Raw genomic sequence first — 24,289 nt, 5'->3', positions numbered from 1 at the left:
CGGTTAAAAGACACATAAAAACCATTTCGTTCAGTTTTAAATTATACTGACTAAAATATTTCCGACTGCAATTAATCTGATGTTACTGTCACAAGTTCACAATATATACTTGCGTATTAATTAATTATTTATTTCAAACTACATTATCTTATGCAGAATATTCAAAATAACAGAACCAAGTATAGATGTCCATAGTTGCTCACCTAAGAGGAAATATCCATTCTACATTCTTGGTAAACCAGAGCAACGTACAAATCAGCGTGGTGTAGCCTGTAACATTCTCAAGCACGCATTCATCCTTAGCTTCTGTCATGTTTATATTTGCAAAAGCGTACTTTGGCAACCACGGATATCCAAACACTAAATGAACCTTCTGCTGTGGGTGTGCTTGTAAACAAACGTGCCAACATTATCACGTAGCAAATTGAGCGTTTAAATGATCGTCTTTACAGACCATTAAGTTCTTGCGCAGTTTAGTAAATACATTCCAAAGATCCGTACAGCTTTCAAAGGTTCCTGAATTTCCCCGTACTGGAGAATGCTGCGTTGAAAATGTGTTTTCCATTTTAATGCGTGTTTGTTAAAATTAAGTAGACGCTTCGCTCCGATGAAGACCACAAATTAGCTTAGAGAAGTATCTTTGGTATTCCCTTAAGCCAACTTGCGATTATGCGTTCACTGTATTGATATTACCTATAATCACTTGGGATTTTTATTATTATTTCTCTTTCTGTGTAAATGTTCGTTCCTATTTATAACTCGGGCCTCAAATGCAAGAATCATCGAATGCTTAAAGAAGGAAGGTTGATGGTTATCGCTCCAACAGTCTTGTAAACATTTTGTGTGTAAAAGGTTAAAGGTACTGAAGGTCTGGGATATTTTCTGTCCAGAAGGAAGATGGTTAGCCAATACCAACCGTTGCTGTCAGCAACCGTTATCCAATTATTATTATTTCAAGAGATACATGATATTCTACAATCATAATAATACAGTCAACCCCTCATGAATCGTAGTTAATCTCACTTGTAATTTGGCTGGCTAAATATTCAAAACTATTAACCATTGATCAAAACTATTAATTTGATCAGGAATCCTTCACACATGTACTAGTTTAGTCATAGTGCGCCGAATCCATATGATCTTTTCACATCTATGCAAGTTTGTGTTCACCAGCTGATCTGCATGTCGCTCGTACCAAAAATCGCTGGAAAAACCATCTGTATCCACCCCAGCTCTCAAACAAGTGACAAACAGTGGAGAAGCCCCTATACTCTCACGGAAGAACGATCAACTGGGAAATGGTTATTACCCAGTTTGCCATTTACGTCTTCTATTGTAAATGACAAATTATTACCATTATTTAGCCATAGTTGCAGCGCGCAAACAATATTTGATCTTGTAGACTTCTCACCGAAGCAGAATTAATGAAGGTTTAAGAGGTATCTTAAAAATAATTCGCAGATTACGGTAGTTATAGAAGACTAAGTGCAAATGCTTACCTGCTCTAACATGAACTTCTCGACTTCCAATGGTTCCTACAGCATTGGTGGCAATACACTTGTACACAGCGTCGTGGACATCTTGTCGGAAATCTTCTGCCTGGAAAGGAGGAAACACCAACGATCCGTCTGGTCTAACGTGGCGAAGGCCTGGAATATCCCTAAGTGATGAGCCATCATGGTGAGACCAAGAGATGAGAGGGGTAGGCGCCCCTTGTGCCGAGCAAGGAATGATTACTCCCGTGTTATTGTGAAAATGAACCTGACTAGAAGGCTCGCGGAGAAATGTTGGTCCCTGCGTGTCCTCGCTACCCATGGACAAAGCTGAAAAATTAAACATAAGTACTTGTATTATTACAGTTCTGTTTCCTAAGTTGGATGCATTTTTACAGACTTTCCTGGATACGTTGAAAGACGAATCTTTAAATTTCAATTTTATATTACACTTACCAGAATCACACGGTGTGTAAAAGACAAAGATTTATCTTGGAATTATTCATGTTATTAAAACTAGTTAACAACTACTTTCATTTATTAATTTTACTTCAAGTTAAAACAATTTAGGCATAAAAGCTTCCAAAATAACAAAATGCATTTAATTTATTTTAGCTATATTCAAATCGAGTACCAAATAAATAATACTAACATTGCACCAACGATATTAATAATTTTAAAAAATCTAAAAAAGAATATTAATCATTGACAATTATAAACACTTATAACACAGAAAAATGTCTCACCATACTGTAATTTCAAGCATTCCCTAAAAAAAATAACACTTACTGCCCTGTATGATTCGTACTAAATCTATTTGGTGTCAGTGTATTGCGTGTATTCTGGGGTCGCTTTGTCTCCTTAGATAGATGAAAGTCCTGATTTCCGGCAGAAAACCATGGAACTCTTGCCTGAAACCAAAAAACTCAGCCATTGTGCACAAACACTATAAAAAATCTTCGAGTCATTGACGGAATTCGAACCATATCCGTTTCCACCTGGTGTGGAGATGTCTATGATTATATCCACCGTGTTACCTGCGAGGTATCAGAAAAGTAATGATCTAGTACTGTAAGTTTTTCTCTCTTCTTCATAATGTTCTACTAGACAAAAGCAATTGGCAGTCAAATTCGGGCCTTTGGATGACACTAATGGTTTAAAGTGTCATATTAGCGCCACCAGAGAACTAATTCATCTACCCATATATTGTGTGTATGTATTCTTTGGTCAATTTATCTGTTTTGCTGGACGAAAAACGTCGAGTTCCCAAACTGGGGAGGTGCTTGCTGTCCACTCCTGAGACCGACTAATCAAGCAACGGAGAGAAAATATGCCATGAAAGTTCCTCGCCTGGCACTGACGGGATTCGAATGGGTCCCTTTTCCATCTACTGTGGGAAGGACGGTGATAACCACTATGCTACCCCCAAGGACACACAAAAAGTGTAGACGTCATTCTAATGACAGCCATGGTGATCTGCTCCTTTGTGAAATCGAAGAATATTTTAAAGATAATTCCATCCTAAAGACGGATCCTACTTCATTTAAAATTTACCGTCTTCCACAAATATGAAGAGCTGCAACTACAAATGGCAACACATCTGAAGCAATTAATTATACCTTCAGTCAGCTGTGGTCACTGTTCGTGTTTTCATGACGATGTTAATTGAAATCATTCCTTAATTATCACAAAAGAGTGTTGCCATGGCTTTCGAAACTTTGCACCCGAAGCGTTAAAATCATAAAATTGAGAGTTATCCTTCTAAAGAAAATATGAGCCGTTAATATTTGGACAGCTTTCGTAGTTATAACTAATCTTGACAACATATAACATTGCTTTTCTGAACAACAACACAGTCGCCATTAACAAAATTTTCAAAAACGTTGTAACAGTAATAGTGCTTATTATAAACGTAATTAATAGGGGTGCAACGACATTTTACGTCATTTAGGTAATTTCAGTATTTTATCTTTGCACTGGAAACGAGATTGTGGCTAAAAAATGAAATAATCATGGACAAATTCTATTATCTCTCTTTGAAGTTGGCCGTGATCATGTTTCCTACAAAAACTTTCAGTCATTGTGCAAATATTCAAAAGGCGTTTTAATTTCTATTTTCTTAGCTGAAATCATCTCTCGGAAAGTGTTTGACCTCATTAAATTTTCTTTTACGATACCTTAACAGTTCCCTATCTTTCTTATCAAGCGCGCACTAAAAATACCTTTATATATTAACAAACTTATTATCGCCGCTTTCGTGGGTATTCAAAAGTGAATTTTTTATTTCGCTTCCGTTTCTATTACCAGATCATCGTGGACAGATAATGAAGATTCCTTTATGTCAACATTTCTATCTATGGACAGTAACTTTTTTTTTTTACAATTATGTTTAATTAATAAAGTTTATTGTTAAAGCGAATCATAATTCCAGATAATCTCATAATTATCCTTGATTAACGAAGGATAAATATTATGGATTATAATGTTAGACAACACAGAACTTAAAATTATCCCATATACAATGGACTCATTTTTTTAATTAAAAAAATTAATCTTTAGAGGACAACAGTAGGCAAAAATATTAGAAAATTCAATTAATACGGGGTGGTGATCTTTTATGGTGGAAGCAGAAATTCTCCTTGGCACTGAGTCTACAAGACTCAGTGCCAAGGAGAATTCAATAAGAGTGTCAAGGTTCGGGGTAGTGTTATTATTTTCCGAGAAATTTCCATTCTGGGTTGCAGCTTCGCACTTTAAAAGGGACCTGATGATCAAGGATGCTTAGGAATGATCAAACTTTCTTTGGAAACTCAGGTTTTCATCTCTCAAAGCAAGTACTGAGATCATGGAATAGGTAAAATATACAAACAGTATACTGAATGGGTGGCCATAATTTTATCATAAAAGCAGCGGCACATCATGACTTCAGCGGTTCTGGAGCCACAATCAGACCTCATCTGGGTAACCATAATTAATAATTTCAAAATATACTTTTATGAATAATTTTCATTATAAATTTTACATTAGTTAGCATTAGCAAGGGCATATGATGCAAGAAAGCAAGCTTATATAGCATCAGCCAAAAAAAAACCCTTATTTAACCCATCCCGTCGCTCCAAATGTTTGTTAAGTTCTTGCCTTGAATCCATTTAAGCTATCAACTTATACAACGACAGATGGAAGTTTGTTCCAGCAATCAACCACCCGCTGGCTAAAGGAAAACTTCCGCACATCTATCCTACAACCGTCTTTCCCCAATTTGAATTTATGCCCTCTCAGGCGATTATTCTGAGCAAGAAGAAGAATCCCATCAGCATTGAGCATGCTCAAACCATTCAAGGATTTATACACCTCAATCAGATCACCTCGCAGGTGCCTAGTCGCCAGACACTGTAATTTGCAAAACTTAAGCCTTTCTTCGTAAGAGAAACCCTTTGTTCCATTCACTAATCTTGTTGCCCTTCTATGTACTCGTTCCATCAGCTCTACATCATTCTTAAAATGAGCCCTGCAGATCTATATACAATACTCAAGGTGTGGCCTGACCATTGCCTTATACAAGGGAATAATCACCTCCTTGTCCCTGCTAGAAAACTTCCTGTATATCATTGACAAGACACCATAAGCTACTCTTGCAGACCGTCTGCATTGCTCAGAAAGCTTCATATCTGCCTGCAAAATAACCCCCAGGTCCTTTTCATTCTCTACCACTTTCAGTGTGGTACCACAGAGGTGATACGTTACTCTGGGATTACTGCTTCCCATATGTATTAATTTACATTTGTCAATGTTAAACTTCAGTTTCCACCTCTCAGCCCATCTGCTCAACACTTCTAGATCCTGTTGCAGCAGTGTACTGTCATTAGTTTAATTAACAACCCTGCGAACCTTCGTATCGTCTGCAAACTTGGACAGTAAGCCTGATATATCATCTCTCATCATCGACATCTCTCTCATCGATATCATTTATAAATACAGAAAACAACAATGGGCCCAAAACTTAACCTTGAGGGACTCCACTAATAACATTACTCCACGATGAGCAGTGTCCATTGATTACCGCTCTCTGTCTTCTCCCCCTCAACCACCCCTTTATCCATAGCAGCAATTTGCCTCCAATGCCTCACTGCTCCAATTTGTGCAGCAGTCTTCCATGTGCAACAGTATCAAAGGCTTTTCTAAGATCCAAATATATAATATCAAAGTTATTCTTTGCATCCAGTTCCTTTGTGACTACATCATAGTATCCAATCAAATTAGTCAGACAAGACTTCCCCTTAACAAACCCATGCTGTGTCTGAGCTATAACTGAAGTCTTGTCTAGATGATCCTGCAGTGCTTCTTTAACCAGTTCTTCCATTAATTTTCCTGGAACAGAAGTTAAACTAACAGGTCTGTAATTACCCGTGTCTCCCTTTGATCGTCCTTTGTGGATTGGGGTCACATTTACACATCTCCAGTCCATGGGTACCTCCCATGAGTCCAAAGAAGCTCTCATAATTATGGCTAAGGGTTTGCTTACTTCCTTTGCCGCCTCCTTTAATATAACTGGATAGATACCATCCACCGCAGTATTCATATACTGTATTTATTTTTTTATACATTAATATATTAATCTTATCTTTTTATTTTTAATTGCCACAAATCTTCCTGTGTTTGCTTCTTGGTTGTGAAGCTTTTGAAATCGGTTGATAGTTTGTGGGGACAGAATTTGTGCCAAAACTGGAATTATTTGACAGCCAACATTATTCATATAAGGGTACTTAAGATTTCAGATTGTGATTATTTATGGCACATTTTTGTTTCAACAAAAATGTGCCATAAATGCTTCCCAAAATTCTTCCTGGAGTAAGCATTTTGGGAACCGGGAAACCACTGATTGCATAAATTTCGTATAGATTTACCAGAAAGGCGATACACGATTTGAATTTCGCCAACAAGTCTTGAAATTGTCAAGCAGTTCTTGTAATTTGCGCCATTATTATTCGAGTTTTCGATCTTCTACTTCAATTTCTGGGGATCTATTTTTCAGATATGGGACGTGATTAATTTTTTTGTCATCAGGTCATTTTGATAAATCTGTATTTTTTTGAAAGCTGATATCGTCTGAGGAAGTTTAAATTTTTTTTTAAATTTTCTGAGTAGTGTTAAGCTGAGAGCTTTTAAACGTTGCTTTCTCCAAGTATCACTCAGAAACATCAGATCTACTCATTTTCTTTCAATTGTGGATTTTTCCTTTTTTTTTTTAAAGTAAATCGGCGATAGATGTGAATGATTCAACAGACAAGCTTAGGTTGATAACCATCTTACAAGGCAGTAAGAAAGATATGTCATTAGGGAAATCTTCAAGATTCATCTGTTGAAGGAGATTTTCGAACTGAAAATTCTCTGCATTTGTGTGGATATAATTGATAATTTATAGTTCACAATGAATAATGCAATGAACAGGCAGAAACTGAATTTCTTGGATCGCTTTTTAACAGACCAACGAGTCTATATTCTTAACTCAAATTGAAGGATTTCCATCAGTTGCCACACTTATATTTTTAGCCATACGCCAGTATTGTACCAAGCGCATCCTTAATATCGACACCATAAGTTACTTTTTTAAGCGCTACTAAATCTACAGTTCTTCATTCACAGTTACATCTTCTGAGTAAACGTAACAAACAAACAGAGTTAACTGTGGATTGTCCCGAATATTTGTGGATTCGTCCAGAGCTAAACTGGACGCCACACAGGCTTTTAAATGATTTTTCAAGCTTCCTCTCAAAATCCTCACTGATTTCATTTTTTGGAATTTTTATTACGATTCTGTGCAGCCTTTAATTACTTGATCCAAAACTTTTAGTAACTACTTCCATATTCCTCTTAATGAATACTCCTTCAGTGCATGAACGTCTAGCACGAACGATGTTCCACGATATAACGAATGTGGCCTTGGTCTCGGTATCAGCTTCCTTGCGACAATAATGTATGCTAATTACGTTGGCTAGATTTTAAAGAATTTAGCTTGTTCATCCGTAATTCTGAATTAAGAGGATATTGAGTCGAAGACTGAGCACGAATTTTCTCATAATGACATTTTAAGTTACTAACTTTATAATGAGCGAGTGACACTTTGCAGATAAGAAAGATGGTTTTCCACATTTATTAGTCAATACAAAATCTTCTTCCCATTCAGCCTTAAAACTTTGATTTTCTTCTTTTCTTGTTATCGGACATCATATTAACAAATAGTTTACATTATTTATACGATTTTATTCGATTAACCTCAACCGATATTTCATAAAATCTGGAGAAGTTTATTATTGATTTGGTAGGAAAAGTAACTTTAAATCATTTTTAAACGTTAGATACAACGTTCTCGCAGAAAACTATGTGATAGATCACAAATGGTGTAACACAGAAGGGTAAAAACTTTTCTCAACGAGTCTGACTAGTGAGAGAGATCAGTGGCAACGGGAACCATGTAGGCGAGGGCACTCCACGGCACGGAATCATTGAGAACTAAAGTAGCAACTGTTTGATTTTCTAATATAGCGATGCCAATTACGTTAAATTGTCTAAATTTTTGAATGCTGGGTTCTTTTTATTATCGACAGGGTAGTAATATAACCACGTGGCTAATATTTTGTGTAGCTGGCGTGTCGGTTTGCTGGTTCAAAATCCTGCAACTTGAACGAGAATGGCTAACCGACTCCAGTTTGCAAAGGCCTCAATAAGTTCCTTGCATTATATGCTGGTTATGAACTTGAACCTTTACAAATGTGTAGCGAAGATTTGTTTATTTATTTATTCCTACCAAGCCTGCCATGGATCATTTACAAAGAGGCACATATCATTCTGAGAAAGTAACCGTTTCACGTGTTCCTTAATTTGCGCTAACCATCTTTAAGAAAAGCCATATTAAATAAATTCATTATTTTTATACTCTCGTGCGGTCACACAGGATCACCAGAGTTTATAAAGTAAAGAGAAGAATATTACCATATTTTAAGTAATCTATTAAAACTTTTTGAAGTACGATAACGATCAGAACCTCTATAATCACCTCCTTTTTTTATAAACGTTAACTATTAAAACTGCATAATCTGCTCGGTAACAAAATTTGATGATGTCAAATTAAATATTAATGTTATATAAACGACTTTTCATTACAGTGGAGAGTTGCAACAGTCTCGATAATGAACACTGGAATATATCCATTTGCATTTGCCAAGTTTAGTTTCGAAATTATATTTCCTATAATGGGTATATCATTTATTTAATGGCAGATGGTTTTATTATCTGACTCCTCTTAATTACTGAAATTAGTTAATAATCTATTCTCTAATTTCTCACGAAATGATATTTGGCTCTTCCTTTGAATTCTGCAATCGTGTTGTGGATCAACGTACCGGGTTCGTGCATTTCCAGTTCATTAAACAAAGTATTTCATCCACCAGTGTATTACGACGAGTGTTGAAAATGATACAGCTTTGCATTGTTCCATTGTGTTAAAGAATATTTTGGTTGATCATCGATTCTGGTGTCAGTATTAACATTAAATACTTTCAGCGCTATATTCGAACTGATTATTACTTTTTCAGATTAAGCTATCAAAAAACGATCATCTGTTTCACAAAAGGGACATCGTTTCTGGTATTTATTAGCCAGATAAACAACAAAATCAAAATTTTGAGACCATGTTATTAAAAAGTGAATCTGATCGTCAATATGCAGTCACTACATTGTTCGAACTGTTATAATCCAGGAATTGAAGTAATACGACAATTACAATGAAGAGCCATAAAAATGTTTGCTTTCTATACATCATGAAGCTTAACAGGCGTGAGATTCGGACCATAACCGAAAGAAAAAGCTATTAATCAATCTGTGATGGATCGGGACCGTGGAAGTTCTATCCTCGAGTTTCGAGAAGTGTGGAAAATCGCTCAGATTATGCTTATTTGTTTCTTTATCTTTCATACGTCACACAGTAAAAACTATCAACAGTATCGCGAAATAAAAGACTGTCCATTAACATTCCAACTGTGATGATGGCCTGAGACCTTAACAGCTTTCAACAACAGATGATATTTCGGTATGTGATCGTGTCCTGTGGTATGTGTTAGCCAAGTCACTCCTCTCGAGCGCTGCCACCAAATTGATTACTCAACATACCTGAGCCGTCAATGTCCATTCTCAGTCCTTTACTTAGAAAGGCGCATTCCACTGCTTCGTCCTCCCAGTATGATTAGGTTTTTGTTGTTACAATCGTTTTTAGGTCGGATTTCAGCTTCATTATGGAATGTAGCGAATTAAGTAATTAAAATCACGTTCCTATCAGTGCTGCTGACAAATTCAATTCGCGAGTGATATTTTTCCTCGTCAGTCACGAAAATACAGTCAGCTTTAAAAATTTTATTTTTTTTAAAAAAGTAAATTATACAGGATTAATGTGTACTGTTAATACTGAAGTTTACAGAAGGATATAGTCTATATCTCAAGTGATCCTAATAATACAAGAGTTGCATGGTTTTTGGGGAAACACTGGTATGAATAATTAAATACAATATGGAGGCTAACTTCTCCACAAAGCTGTCAATAGGTTTCTCATCCATCTTCTGTTTTTATTCACGCCACCAAAAAAACCCGGAAAAAATGAACTTATTAAAAACCAAACTTTGCGCAGTAGCGTAATGTTGTTGACGAAGAAGTCTAGCTAGAAGTGGACGTATATGCGAGGAAATACAAGGAATACCTTTAATAAAGAAAAGTACGGAAATGGTAGAACGACCGTTGATGACGTCATCAGATATCTTTCTGGTTTATGAACTTTTAATGAAGCAAACCGTCATGAATTGTAGAAGTTTTGCCTAATTCCTAAACAAAACTTTAGGATTTTTTATTAGTTTCAAGCTCTACAGAAATATAAAGGTACCAGAGGTGGAGTCAATCGATTTAATCAATATTTAATTCAGATAACTGTGTTCTTTTGTCCATATTTAACAGTGAAACCGCTTCAAAATTAGTCTCAGAACAACTTTCCACAGTTAGAGGAAATATACTATTACGTCTCGCTGTTTCCCAACTATCCTCGTGCCCCCAAACTTTCCTTAATCTATCACTGGGTCGGAATCACCTTCGTAAGAATTGGAATTAAACGCACGCAATTCCATCGCCCTGGCGCTCAGAGGATTGCCCTCAGCGCTGCAGCAATAAGTGACTACCGCACTCTACACACATCTATTTCTCTTCAGGCCGAGCACTCATGGGGAATGTCTGACCTTTCTATGCACTTGGTATCTCTTCATATCGAAGGCCAACAGCTGTCCTGCCTTAGGAATCTATTAATTCTTGATTTTACTATTATTTTATTTTTTTGATTCGTCAGTTATCAATACACTGTTGGCTATCCTCTCACCAAATATCCTGCCATGCACAAAAACAGCCCCTTTTAGTCAGTTACATATCTGTCCGTTATTTTCCAAAATATTTTTTCTCTACTTAAACATTTAGTAAGTCTTTGTTTTAATTATACACCAATTCAATTTTACGCGAAAATTAGCTGTAAAGTTCACTACGTTTCGTTTTAATTAGAGCGAAAATAATTATGCAACTGAGAACTGGCAGAAAATAAAACAAATAGTGTAATACGAATAACAAACAACAAATAGAGCAGCAGCCTCTTTTGTTTTTTTTAAATACTTCATAGTTTGATCACCAGCACTTAGACAGAATTAAAGTGTTATTTTGTTCTTAATCTACTCTCAAAAAACAAAGAAAGAAATACTCTTTCCTTCTAAAAAACCTATTTTTTGTATAAAAAAGAAACAAAACCGTATACGTTGAAATTCCAATACGAAGACTGTGCAAGGTGATTTTCTGAAGCGGTAACGATCCACCAGAAAAACGAAAAAGAAAACTTATCACTGGAATAGAAGAGGAAATAGCGAAACCTTGACTTTGAACTCCTACTGTTAGAAATAAATGTTCTTTTCTCTTTCTGAGCGAAAATCACAGAGCGGTGGGAAGTTAGCTGCTGAATAGATCCAGAGGAAACGCAAACTGAAGTTTCAGACCACTTACCCTGAGAAAGATGGCCATCTTGTATGTAGCAATAACTGAAAACTATAATCACTATAATTCGTAGTTTCTTTTCTGTTTGTTTTTTGTACAGTTGACGCTACGCCAAGATATCCACAGTGGTCTCCATGATTAGTAATTACATGGTCTATTTTGGCCAGGATCAACGACAAAGAATTAAGGGCTCATTTGCGGTACATTAACTGCAGTGGTGACTGGCAGATTTCATATATCAGATTAGAGAATGTTGTTCATCTCTCAGATGGTTCTCACGACGAGAATATCGTTACCACAGAGGGACAAACCCTATTTTCTTTTAAGTTCTAATTAAACACGCATTAATTAAAAACAAGCTTTATTTGGCTGCTTAGAATATGCCATTGCGTTATCTGTAAATGGGGCGTATTTCATGATCGATTTGTAGGAAACATGAGTTTCCTGGACAAAAAACTATTTAGCTGGTCTAGCATAAAAAAAGGAAAATTAGAAGAACTAGCCCAGGTTACAGAACACGATGTTGTATCTTGTAGACCATCAGATGAAGTCAGATGGTTATCCAGACATTTTGCAGTTGATGCTTTAGTAAAAAATTATGAAATATTAATCAATCGAATATTGCAATGAGCAGATTAAGGAATGTAATGCTCTTATTATTAAATACTGTTTACAAATTTTGACAAATTCACAATATCGTGTGGCATTAATTGAGCTCAATGATGTATTAGGACAGCTTGCATCGCTTTACAAATATCTACAAAAACGTTGTTTAAACATTATTGATACACATCAATATGTTAAAGCTAAAATAAACAAATTAAGAAGCCAATACCTTTGAAAAAATATTTTGTGGAGTAAAAATGTGAAAGAAGTATTATCAAAATTTCAAAGTGATGTTGACACTGCGGCTACACTGGTGTGCAAAACGTAAGGACCAACACTATTTCTGAAAGTTACAACCACAAAATCAAGCGAAACAGCCTGGTGCGATTTGCATAACTGTGGCCGTACAGTAGAAAGCTGGTGCACATGCAAAAATTGGAATCGTGATGAGAGGACTCACACCAAACTCAGGTTCTTAGCACTACCTTGCAGGCAAATAAAACCATACATAACCTTCAACAATATTTGGCTTCCATCGGACTACAGATTAACCAAACAAAGACAGCTCAAATGTCCTTCACCTGGAAGAAGTCACGCAATGACATTAATCTTACTATCAATGGATCACCCATTCAGAAAGTTAAAACGCACAAAGATCTCGGATTAGTGTGGGATGATGGGCTGACATTCCAGGCTCACCTCCTGAACACAAAAACAAAAATGTACTCCGCTATGTGGGCGATCCGCCAGGAACTAACGGGAATTCATGACGCCGACCTGGTAAAGAAATATGTTGTCCGATGTGTCTATCCTATACCTCTCTATGCCGCAACCATTTGGTCCTCTGCTCCCACAACACACTTCAACAAGTTCCTCAGCCTGGAATACTGGCTCCTGAAATGGCTCAACTGGCGGACTGGCAACCAATACACCATTTCTAGGGCTCAGTTCTACATAAATCTGGAAGTCACCCCATGGAAACAACAGATTGTGGCAGCAAATCTTCTTACACTTGCCAGACTAATCACAAGACGACTCGACACCCCTGACATCACTGATTTAATAAAAACTCCACGCATTGCCGGAAGGAATCAAATGGACTCAAGGCTCCCACTCACAATCAGCTTGAACAACCTGAAAGGATTGAGACGCATGTTCCCAGGAAACACGGTAGATTTGATGAACAATCTAGCCATCGACCTGGATAGATTCTGCGAACAGCATTCATACAGACGTCAGAAGCTAAAGGACACATATGCAAACGTACACTTATGAGACGCCACCAGAAGGAAAATGCCACCACAATGCATCCCGTTAAAGATAGGTGAAGCCATCGCTGGTCCTCTCTTACTTAGAATCTACTACTCCAAAGACGCCTGGCTGCACTATTACGTTCAAGATTGAAGAATTGAAGAGATACCACGTGTAACAACCGGTGAAGGACTGCCTCCTTTCTTTATATTTTGTATATTTCCCTCATGCTTATGTAATTTATACCAATTTAGAGAAAATAATACCCTTTAATTCTTTTAATTATGTAAAATAAACACTAAGTTCTGTACCTGTCGGGTTAGGCATACATGGGCCCCATGTAACCGCCAGGCACATGTCCCTGTCTTAACCTCTGTGTGTAATATCACCCCCCCCCCTAGCTTCTAGCTGTCCAGGGGGTGGCTCTTTGGCAGAGCAATAAACAGATTTAATAAATAAAAAATAAATAAACAGATAAAAGCAGCAGTTCAGCAGTTATGTGCACATTACCGAATGGTGAGCACGATTGTTACAGTCGTTCGATTGGTTTCATACAGTGCTACAGACAACGAAATGGCCAGTAGACAATATCTGGATGACTTTACCCGAGGTCGAATAATTGGGAAGTACGAGGACTGTGGCTGCAGAGTTCGGTATCGCCCATAGCATCGTCTCACGTGAGTGGTCGGCCTTGAGAACGACAGGTACAGCTGTTCGAAAGACCAGTGGTCGTCGAAAAACAACGCCCAATGATGACCGCTATATACTCCTACAGGCCAAGAGGGACCGACACCAGACAGCAGGATCCATTGCAAACCAGCTGCACAGGAGCACATGACGCAGGAAATCGCTGTTTACTGTATTCATGCGACTCCACAAAGGTGAACTATTTGCCCGACGGCCAGTACGCTGTGTCCCTTTAACACCTGCCCATCGGAGACACCGTTTACAGTGGTGCATCAAACACCAGGACTGGACAGCAGCGCAATGGGGTAAGGTACTCTTTACTGATGAGTAGATTCAGTCTCAGCAGCGATTCTGGTCGTCAGCTGATCTGGCGAGAGGTTGGCACACGGTATCGCCCGGCAAATATCAGTGAAAGGGAAGGATATGGCGGTCGAGGTGTTCTCGTCTGGGGAGGCGTTATCCTGGATGGACGTACACAACTCCAGATACTGGAAAGCGATGCTGCAGCCGGTGCACACTACTGTACTGAAATAATCCTTCCCCATGTGCGTCTGTTCCGAGGTGCCATTGGCCCCGAGTTCGTGTTTATGGATGATAACGGCACACCCATCGCATTGCAGCTGTGATATACTTTTGGAAAATGAGGACATTGTTCGTATGGATTGGCCTGTCCGTTCCTCCGACCGATCTAAATCTCATAGAACACATATGGGATGCTCTGGGGAGACACCTAGCGGCACGTCCACACCCACCAGAAAATGTTCACCAGCTGAAGATGGCGCTGACAGAGGAATGGACGATATTACCGCAAGAACTTATCAACAACACTATTCAAGTATGGACAGGATGTTCAAAGCCTGCATTGACATTAGGGGTGGCCATATCTCCTACCGAGGACCACCTCTTCCCTTTGTTCCATCTTTGGCGGTGATGCATCTGTATCATGGCAGCCAGTGCTATGTTGCCATTTTTGAATAAAATCCCTCTGTACCGTTTTGTTTCCGTTGTTTCCTTCATCATTTCTGTACCTCACGAGGTTCCTTTGGCATACTTTTCACATATCCAGGCCATTCCTATGAGAAGCTACAGGTGAAAACCTGACTGGTCCTTAAGTTTTGCACGCCATTGTATAATTCGCTTTATCAAACGCATATGTGATCACTTAGATAACAGATTTCCTGATGATGATGAGTTAAACGATTGGAAAGTATGTGACATTAATGCTATCACAAATGAAAGCAATAATTTTGACTTTGGGAAACTTAATGTGATACGCCTTACAAAAAAATATTCACGATTTATTACAAATAATGAAAGTGATGTTATTTCTAAAATATCAGAAGAATATTCGGAATTAAAATTTATAATTGCCGAAAAAACTAAAACTAGAACATTTAAAACTTTCACGGACACTTTAAATTTCGTACTTATAAATTTAGAGTTTTGTAACATATCCATTCTCTATGGGAACATTTCAAGCATCAAGTGCAGACTGCGAGCGAGGATTTAGCACTATGAATTCGATTAAAACAAAAAAGCGAAATACAATACATGAAGATCATTTAAGTGACCTTATGAGAATCAAATTGCATTTAACTAATGGTGCAACAATAAATGTAGATGATGTCCACAAAGTATGGACTTCTACAAAGAACAGAAGAAAAAGTTCCAAGAAAAATAAATAACTAATTGTAAAGTGTATATTTATTGTTAACATTTTTTTATTATTATGTATGTCCCTACTTATAACTAAAATATAAGAAAAGATAGAGGGAACATTGGCTACGAGGGTATTGAAACTTCATAATGATTTTCTGGAATTTTAGAAGGATATCTGATCACACTTGAAATTAATCTTCCCACACATCACCTTAGGGAAAGATAATTCTTAAAGATGTTGGACTTGAACTGCTTTTCTCTAACAGTGCTCCAGATTAGTTACAGAAACTGTTTTCGTTGTGATGAACAATTCTGTTCCCGGATTTTGTTAGCGGTTGTTCGAATATTTTGTGCCATTTCATTAGTGCCAACTGAGATAATCTACTTAAGATTTTTTTACTTCCTTTCCTTAGACCTTTATTACTTATCCTAACTCCCAAATTTCTCCAATCGAATCTCTGATATCATCATCTCAGAAACGTAAGTCTCTCTAATTAAAGTAAGCAGATCAACGAAGTGCAGTAGATGGGTCGAAGCGTTCAGCTTAGTGACTACCAACATGAAGCTATAATCGGATGCCATATTAGCAATTAATCTGTTGGTGCCATTGCAGCACAAACTGCAACACTCTCGATCAATTATACCTCACGTACAACCAAATGCAGCATACAAACTAAACATTACATTACGATGCACACTGTCGAATTACCTGGTGCACAAACCCACCGTAAATGGTTCCTGAAACGTTTAGAAAGCTGTGTTATGGAGTAATGAATCGACGTACACGGTTTACCGATTGGATGGCCTTCTCTGGATCTGGCGAATGTTATTTACCGTAGTGTGTGTCGCCCCAACTATTGAAGTTTGGTGGTGGTACTCGCCTTCTGGGGTTGTTTTTCATGATTTGTTTCTCATCGTTCCTATCACAACAAGTTGACGTTATAGTAGGGTTTTAGGAGCGTCGGAAACTAAGACCATATTGCTCTTATATGTTGTCTGTAAGTTGAGTGCATTCTGAAATCGATTTTCTCTCTGTTTGTCTAAAAACCCGAAAAAACATGCTACCCTTGCCTGAGACCGACTAACTCAAAAAAGGGCCCAAAAATTCCTCCCGTCATCGATGGGACTCGACCTCAGGTCTGTTAAACCCGGCGTGAGGGATGATGGCGATCCTACCAACTGTGCTATCCACGACAGTATGACAATAAGTGCCATGCGGTATATTGCATTCTGGACAATTTCGTTCTTCCTACACTGCAGTAGTAGTATAGGGAGAGCTCTTTTCTGTCTCAGCATGGCAATGAATCATATCACACGGTAGAGCCTGTAGTGACTTTGTTTGAAGACAATGGAGTAAAAGAGCTTCAATGGCTTTCCAGAGCCACTGAAGCTTTACCTTAATTCCACCAAATACTTTAGGGATTAATAGGAACGCCGGCTTCGGACCAAACCAGTACGCCCATAATCAATAGCTGAATTGACCGCTGTGATGAAGGTCGAATGGATCGAAACACCGCCACCTGCTATCCAAAACTGGTTCGAAGTTTACCGAAGAGAATAAAGTGTGTAATTAAGACTGATAGTGGGCCGACATTATAAAATATTATATTATAAAAGGTTCTTTGAAACATGCAGGTGTTCATTTACTTTTATCAGAATAACATATCCTGGATTCTCCTTCTGGTTGGTTGGTTTGGAGTTTATTGGCCATCAGCAACACAAGCTATAATGCACGTGCTAATCTGAAGGACCAGCAGTATCACTGGGAGGGCCCATCACCCAGTATAGGAGCCCACGTCGAGGGATGGTTCTCCTGCTTACATCATTCATCTGGGACAGACAGTAAAATGTCACGAAAAAGTTCTGATATTTCCGAAGTATGTGGTTCTTATTCTTTAGTATATTGTCATTTCTCTCACTGATTATTCTAAATAAATATTCAGTGATGAGGTAAAAGTCACAATGTCACAAATCAGCTGAACACTTTAATTTATATATTGGTAAAGTATTCTGAGATACATTTGGCAGATGCCATAAACTTAACATCGCTCATGAAACTGCACTTGGATGGATGAACGGTGTAATCACAAGAATGCGATTGCCAAGAGAAGATATTTTCATGCTGAATAAGAAACACACACACACACCAACAGATCTTTAGAACCATCTGCATTTTTCGAGACGTTATTCACCGGAAACGAGAAATTCTGCCAAGATATGATAAGACGATGAAATAACTCATCCCTTACAACGAACATAAAGAGCCAAAACTTAAAAGTTCTGACAATTAGCCTTCTCACTTTCTTAAACTTCAACTTTTAGTGCGGTTTGCTGCGAATGATTCCATTACGTGCATTCATCCAGGCCAATACTTTACTTAAAGTACTTTCTATAGTGACAGCTGAAATCACCGCAAACAAAGAACGTTAGGAAAGTGTAGGCTGAACTACTCTGGAAGGAGAACAAAATAGCAGAGAGCTTATATCGGAAAGAATGGAAAATAGATGGTGTAATCATCAAGAAGAGGCCAGCGAAGCACTGACGTAAAAGGAAACGGTCCCGTAACAATATCAGCATTTGTATTCAAAAGTAGAGAATGGTGACGGGAGATTTAGGGGAAAACATACAGCAAAATGACCCTCAATAAAACCACTACAAGCGGCGCGACCGAACTGGTAAACAGCAGAAATAAATAGCGTACTTAGAAATATCCTCAAGGCGATTTAGAGTTTTTAGCAAACATACAGCATCGGAATAGATGAATGAAATCCCACATAGGAAATGTTTTCCGTGTGGACTAAAGTTAATAGTTCCTTTGGATGGTGGATTAGAACTTTGAGGTACTTGCATTGCTTCTGACTCTCCCTCTGCCACCCATTTTTGCCAATAAAAGGTAGAAAATAAATTCTATTCTAGGAGAGGGGATAGAAATCAACCAATATGTCTGTGTGAGAGAAATTCAGTTTTATCAGATGACTAAAAACGTACTCGCGAATTTTTAGAAGGGAATTAAAACATACATGAAAAAAAAATACACCAAAAATTCTGTTGGTAATCACGAGCTCCAGTGTGTGCTCACTGTTTCAGAGGATGATAACCGACAATATGATCACTGCTATTGCTGTATATAAGGCATTTTTCATCGTAAGTCAACAACTGCTCCAGAAATGGCTCGTTTTTGGACGCCAAAGCAGCGACAAGCAAATTGTAGCGTTTGTTGTCGACTGTGACTTTATTAGAATTCAGTCAACTCAATACCTGATTTAAATTTTTTGTGCTCCGAGTTCGCTCGCTGTATCTTCACCAAATCTCCTGCTTGTGTAGCGTTTGTGCTCAATTTATGCTCATGAAATAAACATACTTGAAATCATTGTAATTGGAGAAGCGATTTTATGTTGCATTTTACTATTTTACCAACTGCGCCCTTGATAGACATCAACAGATAATCACCATCTGCAATGGCTTCCACATAATTTTTGTCAAATGGTTAACCTTGAAAAAACTGCTCGAAATTCTTTGTCACCTGACATGTGCTAGTTGAGATTGCACTTATTAAAAAAAGTTAGCTAATGTACGTGCATTATAATATATGTTAATTTATTGATTTCTTTTTCTGGGATTAACAGAAGTGTAAAGTAAATATAGTTATCTCCTTGTGGATTAATTACTAAGATTATAAACTTTATAAAACACTTTTAACTGGTACCCCTTTATCAGTTTAGAGCAGAGGCAATTACGGGGTTTCTCAAGGTCCGTTTGTTTATTTACAGTTGTGAGAAGTCGCATTAACTCGGTACCGAAGTTACAACCTAAAAGAAAATCCCGATTACTAACGCTGCTTCCTGAACGTGCTTAGAAAGCTAAAGGAAACTCTAGGTATCATGAGGAAAATTTAATAATTAGGATAAATTCTTAACTTGATCCAAGTACTGTATCTGAGCAGATGCAGTGTGCCAATTTTTCTATGATTGATTCAACAGGGATCGATTTGAAGCGGATAGTTGGAAGGTACTGCCAGCAAGATAAATTGCAGTCTGAAAAGCTATCAGGTGTATATGTGTTTAAGCTTCAAAGAAAGTAAAGCTATGAGGCGAGTATATTGTGTCTGTAAATCGTTTCTTCTCTGGTCGATTTGTCAGGTTGCCAAACGAAAAGCCAAGATTTGGGAGGAAAAACCATGCTATCCTCGCCTCCGATCGACTAACTTAGACATTTTGGCAAAATGTCTCAAAAATGGTGATTATATCCACCGTGCTGCCCGAGAGGTGTAAATCAAAGTGCCAGACTTATGACATGTTTAAGAGTAGATGCGTGACCTGGGAAAAGTGATAAATTAGAACATGTCAGATTTCACTATTAATCAGACTTAACCAGTGCGCTGTTATACGTGTTGTTTCAAATCCAGAAATTCGTCTGTGGTGCATCGTGTGATGATATTTACAACGCGCTGTTATGTGGAATGCGATGTAAAATGCTGAAGAACTACACTTACAATTAATATATCTTCTGTTGCGATTCACATATTTTTGAGTCTACCGGAGGCGGAAGGCTTGTTAAATCCTATCTGAATTAGGTTTCGCTAATGCCTAGAGAAATTTTACAAAGGAAGTATGCTTGGTAGGTTGGTTGTTGTAGACGCATCATCAACTCGGGCCATATTGCGCCGAATATAATATGCCTATAAATTGCATGTGTTCTGTGGTCAATTTGTTGTTAAACAAACCATGCTACCTTCTCCTGAGACCGACTAACTCAGTCACGTTGCGAAAAAGACCCATGAAAATTCCTTTGACGGGATTCGAACTCTGGTCTTTTTCACCCGCTGTTGGGAGGATACTGATTACACCAACTCCACTACCACGAGGACAAGCCTGCCTGGAGAAAGAGTAAAGTGCATTGGACACATTTCGGAATTCAAATGTTAATTCAAAGCTATGTTTCCATGAACAAGTAAGGTTCCTTTAAGTGAATCTTTATGGATTGTTAAAAGAAACATCATAAAGCGGTAGATTTATATCACCTCTTTCTACATAATTGAACATTTATATGATCTCGAGATAAATGGAATAACCGCTATACGATAGCAATTCTATACCAGCATAATAGTTTGGTGAGAGAATCCCGAAAAATTAAGGCAAAGAACATTAGCTTGTATAAATGGACGCATTGATAGATATAGTTCTTTACAATTAGCGCTGGAGAAGCTAAGACCACGCAGCGCGAGTGTACTGTGTCTGTAAATTGTTTGTATTCTATGGTTTGTTCGTTTTGCTGATTACAAACCGGAGTTTCTGGGAGGAAGCATCAAGAAATCGTCAACCATTATTGGACTAACTGGGTCTCTCTGAGAGGAAAAACGCACATAAAAGTACATTCCTTCTGCCACAACAAGATTAAAACACGTCTTTTCAAAAATGTGTGGAATCAGAGCAAAGACAGATAATCCGTTTCGGTTTATTAGCACCTTATTGTGTTCAGATAATCTGGTATTCTACAACTAAAGCTTTAAATTGCTACGTTAGCATGCTGGATTATATTTTAGTGATTTAATAGTATATTTTTCTAAATCATGGTATTCCACAGTTAATCTTTTATGGATACATATATTCTCTTTTTCTGACATAATCTCAATGTCCACTCACTGTAAACGCCTCTTTGATTATCGCAATGCCATTCATCACTATAATTAGCTCCTTTGTGTGATCACTTCGTTCTATCGATGCCCAGTCTCTTTCATTCTCTGACATTAGTTCAGAGTCTTTTGAAACGATTCTTATCGCTAGCTAAATGACAGCTTTAACTGATAGTTGGAAATGAAATATATAACACGCTAGCACACTTCTGAAGTAAATACATTCATTTATTCTTTTCAAATAGGGGCTCTTCCCCATAAGCATATTTATGGATAGGCCATTACATCTTAAGCACCAATCCATTGTGGAACATCTGTTTGTTTCTTTTGGTATTTCACCAAGACGAATTCCACTACTCTCGTTCTTAATTTAGTAGTTGGAAAAAAGTACATTTGTGGGTAGAAGAAATCCTCATTCTTATTCTGCGCGGGTATAAGTTTTACTTCCTTGAATCGTTTTGCCAGTATTATTCTATGTTGGATGCTTTCTTCTGAATTTCTAGTTACGCTGCCAGTCGTTAATATCTCCAATCGTTTCCTGCATTAATACAGCTTGCGCACTCTGGTTAAACAATAATATCTCAAAAATAAGGTTGTAAGTCTCAAGATATTATGAAGATAATCATAGAATTCATTAAAGAACTTACTTACAAATAATTATATTATTTCGCGATAGTTGAGCTTTAAGTTTTGAATTTTTGGTTGATTCAAGTTGCTGAAATAGACAAATATAGCTTTCCACACTTCTTGTGCGTTTTTATTGATTTATATTTACGTGCTGTGATATTTAATCTTTAGTATTAGTTTTCTGTGTGACTTCACTGAGATGGGTGTTACCTTATTCTTAGTTCAAGCCGAACAATTACCAAAACTGGATAGCTTCCAGCTGATATACTGCATCTTATCTGCTTTTCCATCCTTTAATAAATGGGGGAATTCATCGTAGTCACCTCCCTCTCTCGTTAGATCAACGCATTGGACTATTCACCTGTCAGGTTAATCAATTAGTTTACTTCTTTTGCCTCATACCTTTGGAAACCATAAGAAATGCAGGTCACGTTACAACCATTATATGCGCAATTATTTTTGACTAGTTGCTTAGAATATTTGGCCAAAAACATTACTTCTTTGTGATCATCTTTAAATTACTTTAAACGACGAAAATTTCACGTGAAGGAACTATAATAAGTTTCAGTTTTATATGACATAAAGCTGTTTTTATCAACCTTGTTTTGGTACAATATCGGGGTTTTAAGTAAATATTAATATTGGTGCACTGACTGGCCACTTTATTAGGTATCCCAAACCAATCACTATATAACTTCTAGCTAAAGGTTATTCTGTGGACAGATAAAGCCCTCATCGCTCGTCGAAATGGGAGGCTAACGAAATCTGACAAGATGTGCAGGGTAACATAAAAGCTACAGTGAATCAAATAACAACCCGATACAGCAGCGGCAACCCAACAGGCACCTCGGAGCGTACAGCTCGTTGTAACTTGTCAGGAATATGGCATGGCAGTAGACAACTGTACAAATTCGTCTGACGAATCCCAGCTCCTTTTTGTTTTATACCTATGAGAGGACCTTAATGTGACATATAGCATCATTCCGTGGAGCCATCCTACTAAATGCTAAAAATGCAGGTTGTTCGTCACGGTGGTGGTGTAAAAATGTGGGCAGTTTTCATAATGCCCGTTGGATCCTCTGATACCAGTGGAGCAGCATTTCGATGCACCCACATATCGACTGCAGTGTATCGATCTGCAAATAGGTTCTTTCAGCAGGATAATGCTCCATATAGCAAAGACAGGAATGTATTGAGTTGGTTCCAGGAGGCGGAATGAGCTCTTCCCAACCACGCAGTTTGCAAGAAGTGCAGAAGTAATTAAGCCAACAAGAATAAGCATTCCTGGGACATGCTGTCAGCACATCATTGAGCCCATACTATGACGAATCGAGACTGTTCTGAGGGTTAAGGAAGATGTGATCGCTGTTAGCTAGGTGTATCAAATGAAGTGGCCATTTATCCAAATATATATATATTTGGATAAAAATTGGTATCCCGTTATCAATGTTAGAAAATATAATGTTATTTTTCTGCATTTATCCAAGCTGGGCTAGACAACTTTTTTTTAGAAAAATTTCTTGCGGTGAATTAACCGGAACTTTTCTCAACAGAATTCACTACAAAAATGCACTAAACCAAGAAAATCCTTCGAGAGATCGATAGTACCATTGTAGGATTTTCTTGGTTTAGTTAGAAAAGCCTTCGAGAGATCAACAGTATCCTTGAAAATTTAAGAACTGAAGTGTGCTTCTAACACTTCTGATCACTACACAGAATGCGCTATATAGCTAAACAACATCAACATTTAATGCAGATATATTGGTAGAGATAGGAATAATGCTAGTGGAAACTCGCATTAAAGTGACAAGGATATATGCAGCTTGCTAAAATTATGAATGAGTAAGTTCTGACTACAAAACACATCTCATTAAAATTCGATTGGTTTTACAGAAAGCACGGACAAATTTTCACCGCTCTGCGACCTGAAATGCCAACCTAGTACAAGAAAATCAGCACTGTGGTTCAGATTAACTTACTAAGAACACCCGTTGAAAATCAGTGTTCTTTGGGCGCATCAACCTGCAGAACTCTTAGTTAACATTATAAACCATCGTACTATTTTTAAAGAGATCACGAATACCTACCTTTTACATCTTGATAGTTAGGCTTATCCTTGAATATACACCGATGAACCAAAACATTATGACCACCTACCTAATATGATGTTGGTCCTCCACGTGCAGCCAAAACAGCTCGTAGCCCACGAGGCATGGACGCTATAAGATTTCTAAATGTGTCCTCTGGTACCAACACGAAACCAGCAGAT

The 24,289-nt window shown here is 37.7% G+C and overlaps 1 protein-coding gene across 1 annotated transcript in view; it reads right to left on the bottom strand.

Annotated features, from left to right (window-relative positions):
* LOC150084457 (cell adhesion molecule Dscam1-like) overlaps window positions 1-24,289 on the bottom strand; it is a 304,207-nt gene that overhangs the window by 201,039 nt on the left and 78,879 nt on the right. The window contains exon 2 of the mRNA XM_090375236.1: window positions 1,500-1,823. Within this exon, the coding sequence (XP_090231362.1) occupies window positions 1,500-1,823 (324 nt within the window). The remainder of the gene's footprint in view (window positions 1-1,499; window positions 1,824-24,289) is intronic.

The sequence above is a fragment of the Mastigoproctus giganteus genome, chromosome 6 (assembly GCF_048544385.1).
Source record: "Mastigoproctus giganteus isolate SK-2022 chromosome 6, ASM4854438v1, whole genome shotgun sequence".
Lineage (NCBI taxonomy): Eukaryota > Metazoa > Arthropoda > Arachnida > Uropygi > Thelyphonidae > Mastigoproctus > Mastigoproctus giganteus.
Note: the sequence above shows the minus strand (reverse complement) of the source record. Positions and strands in the feature narration are given on the sequence as shown.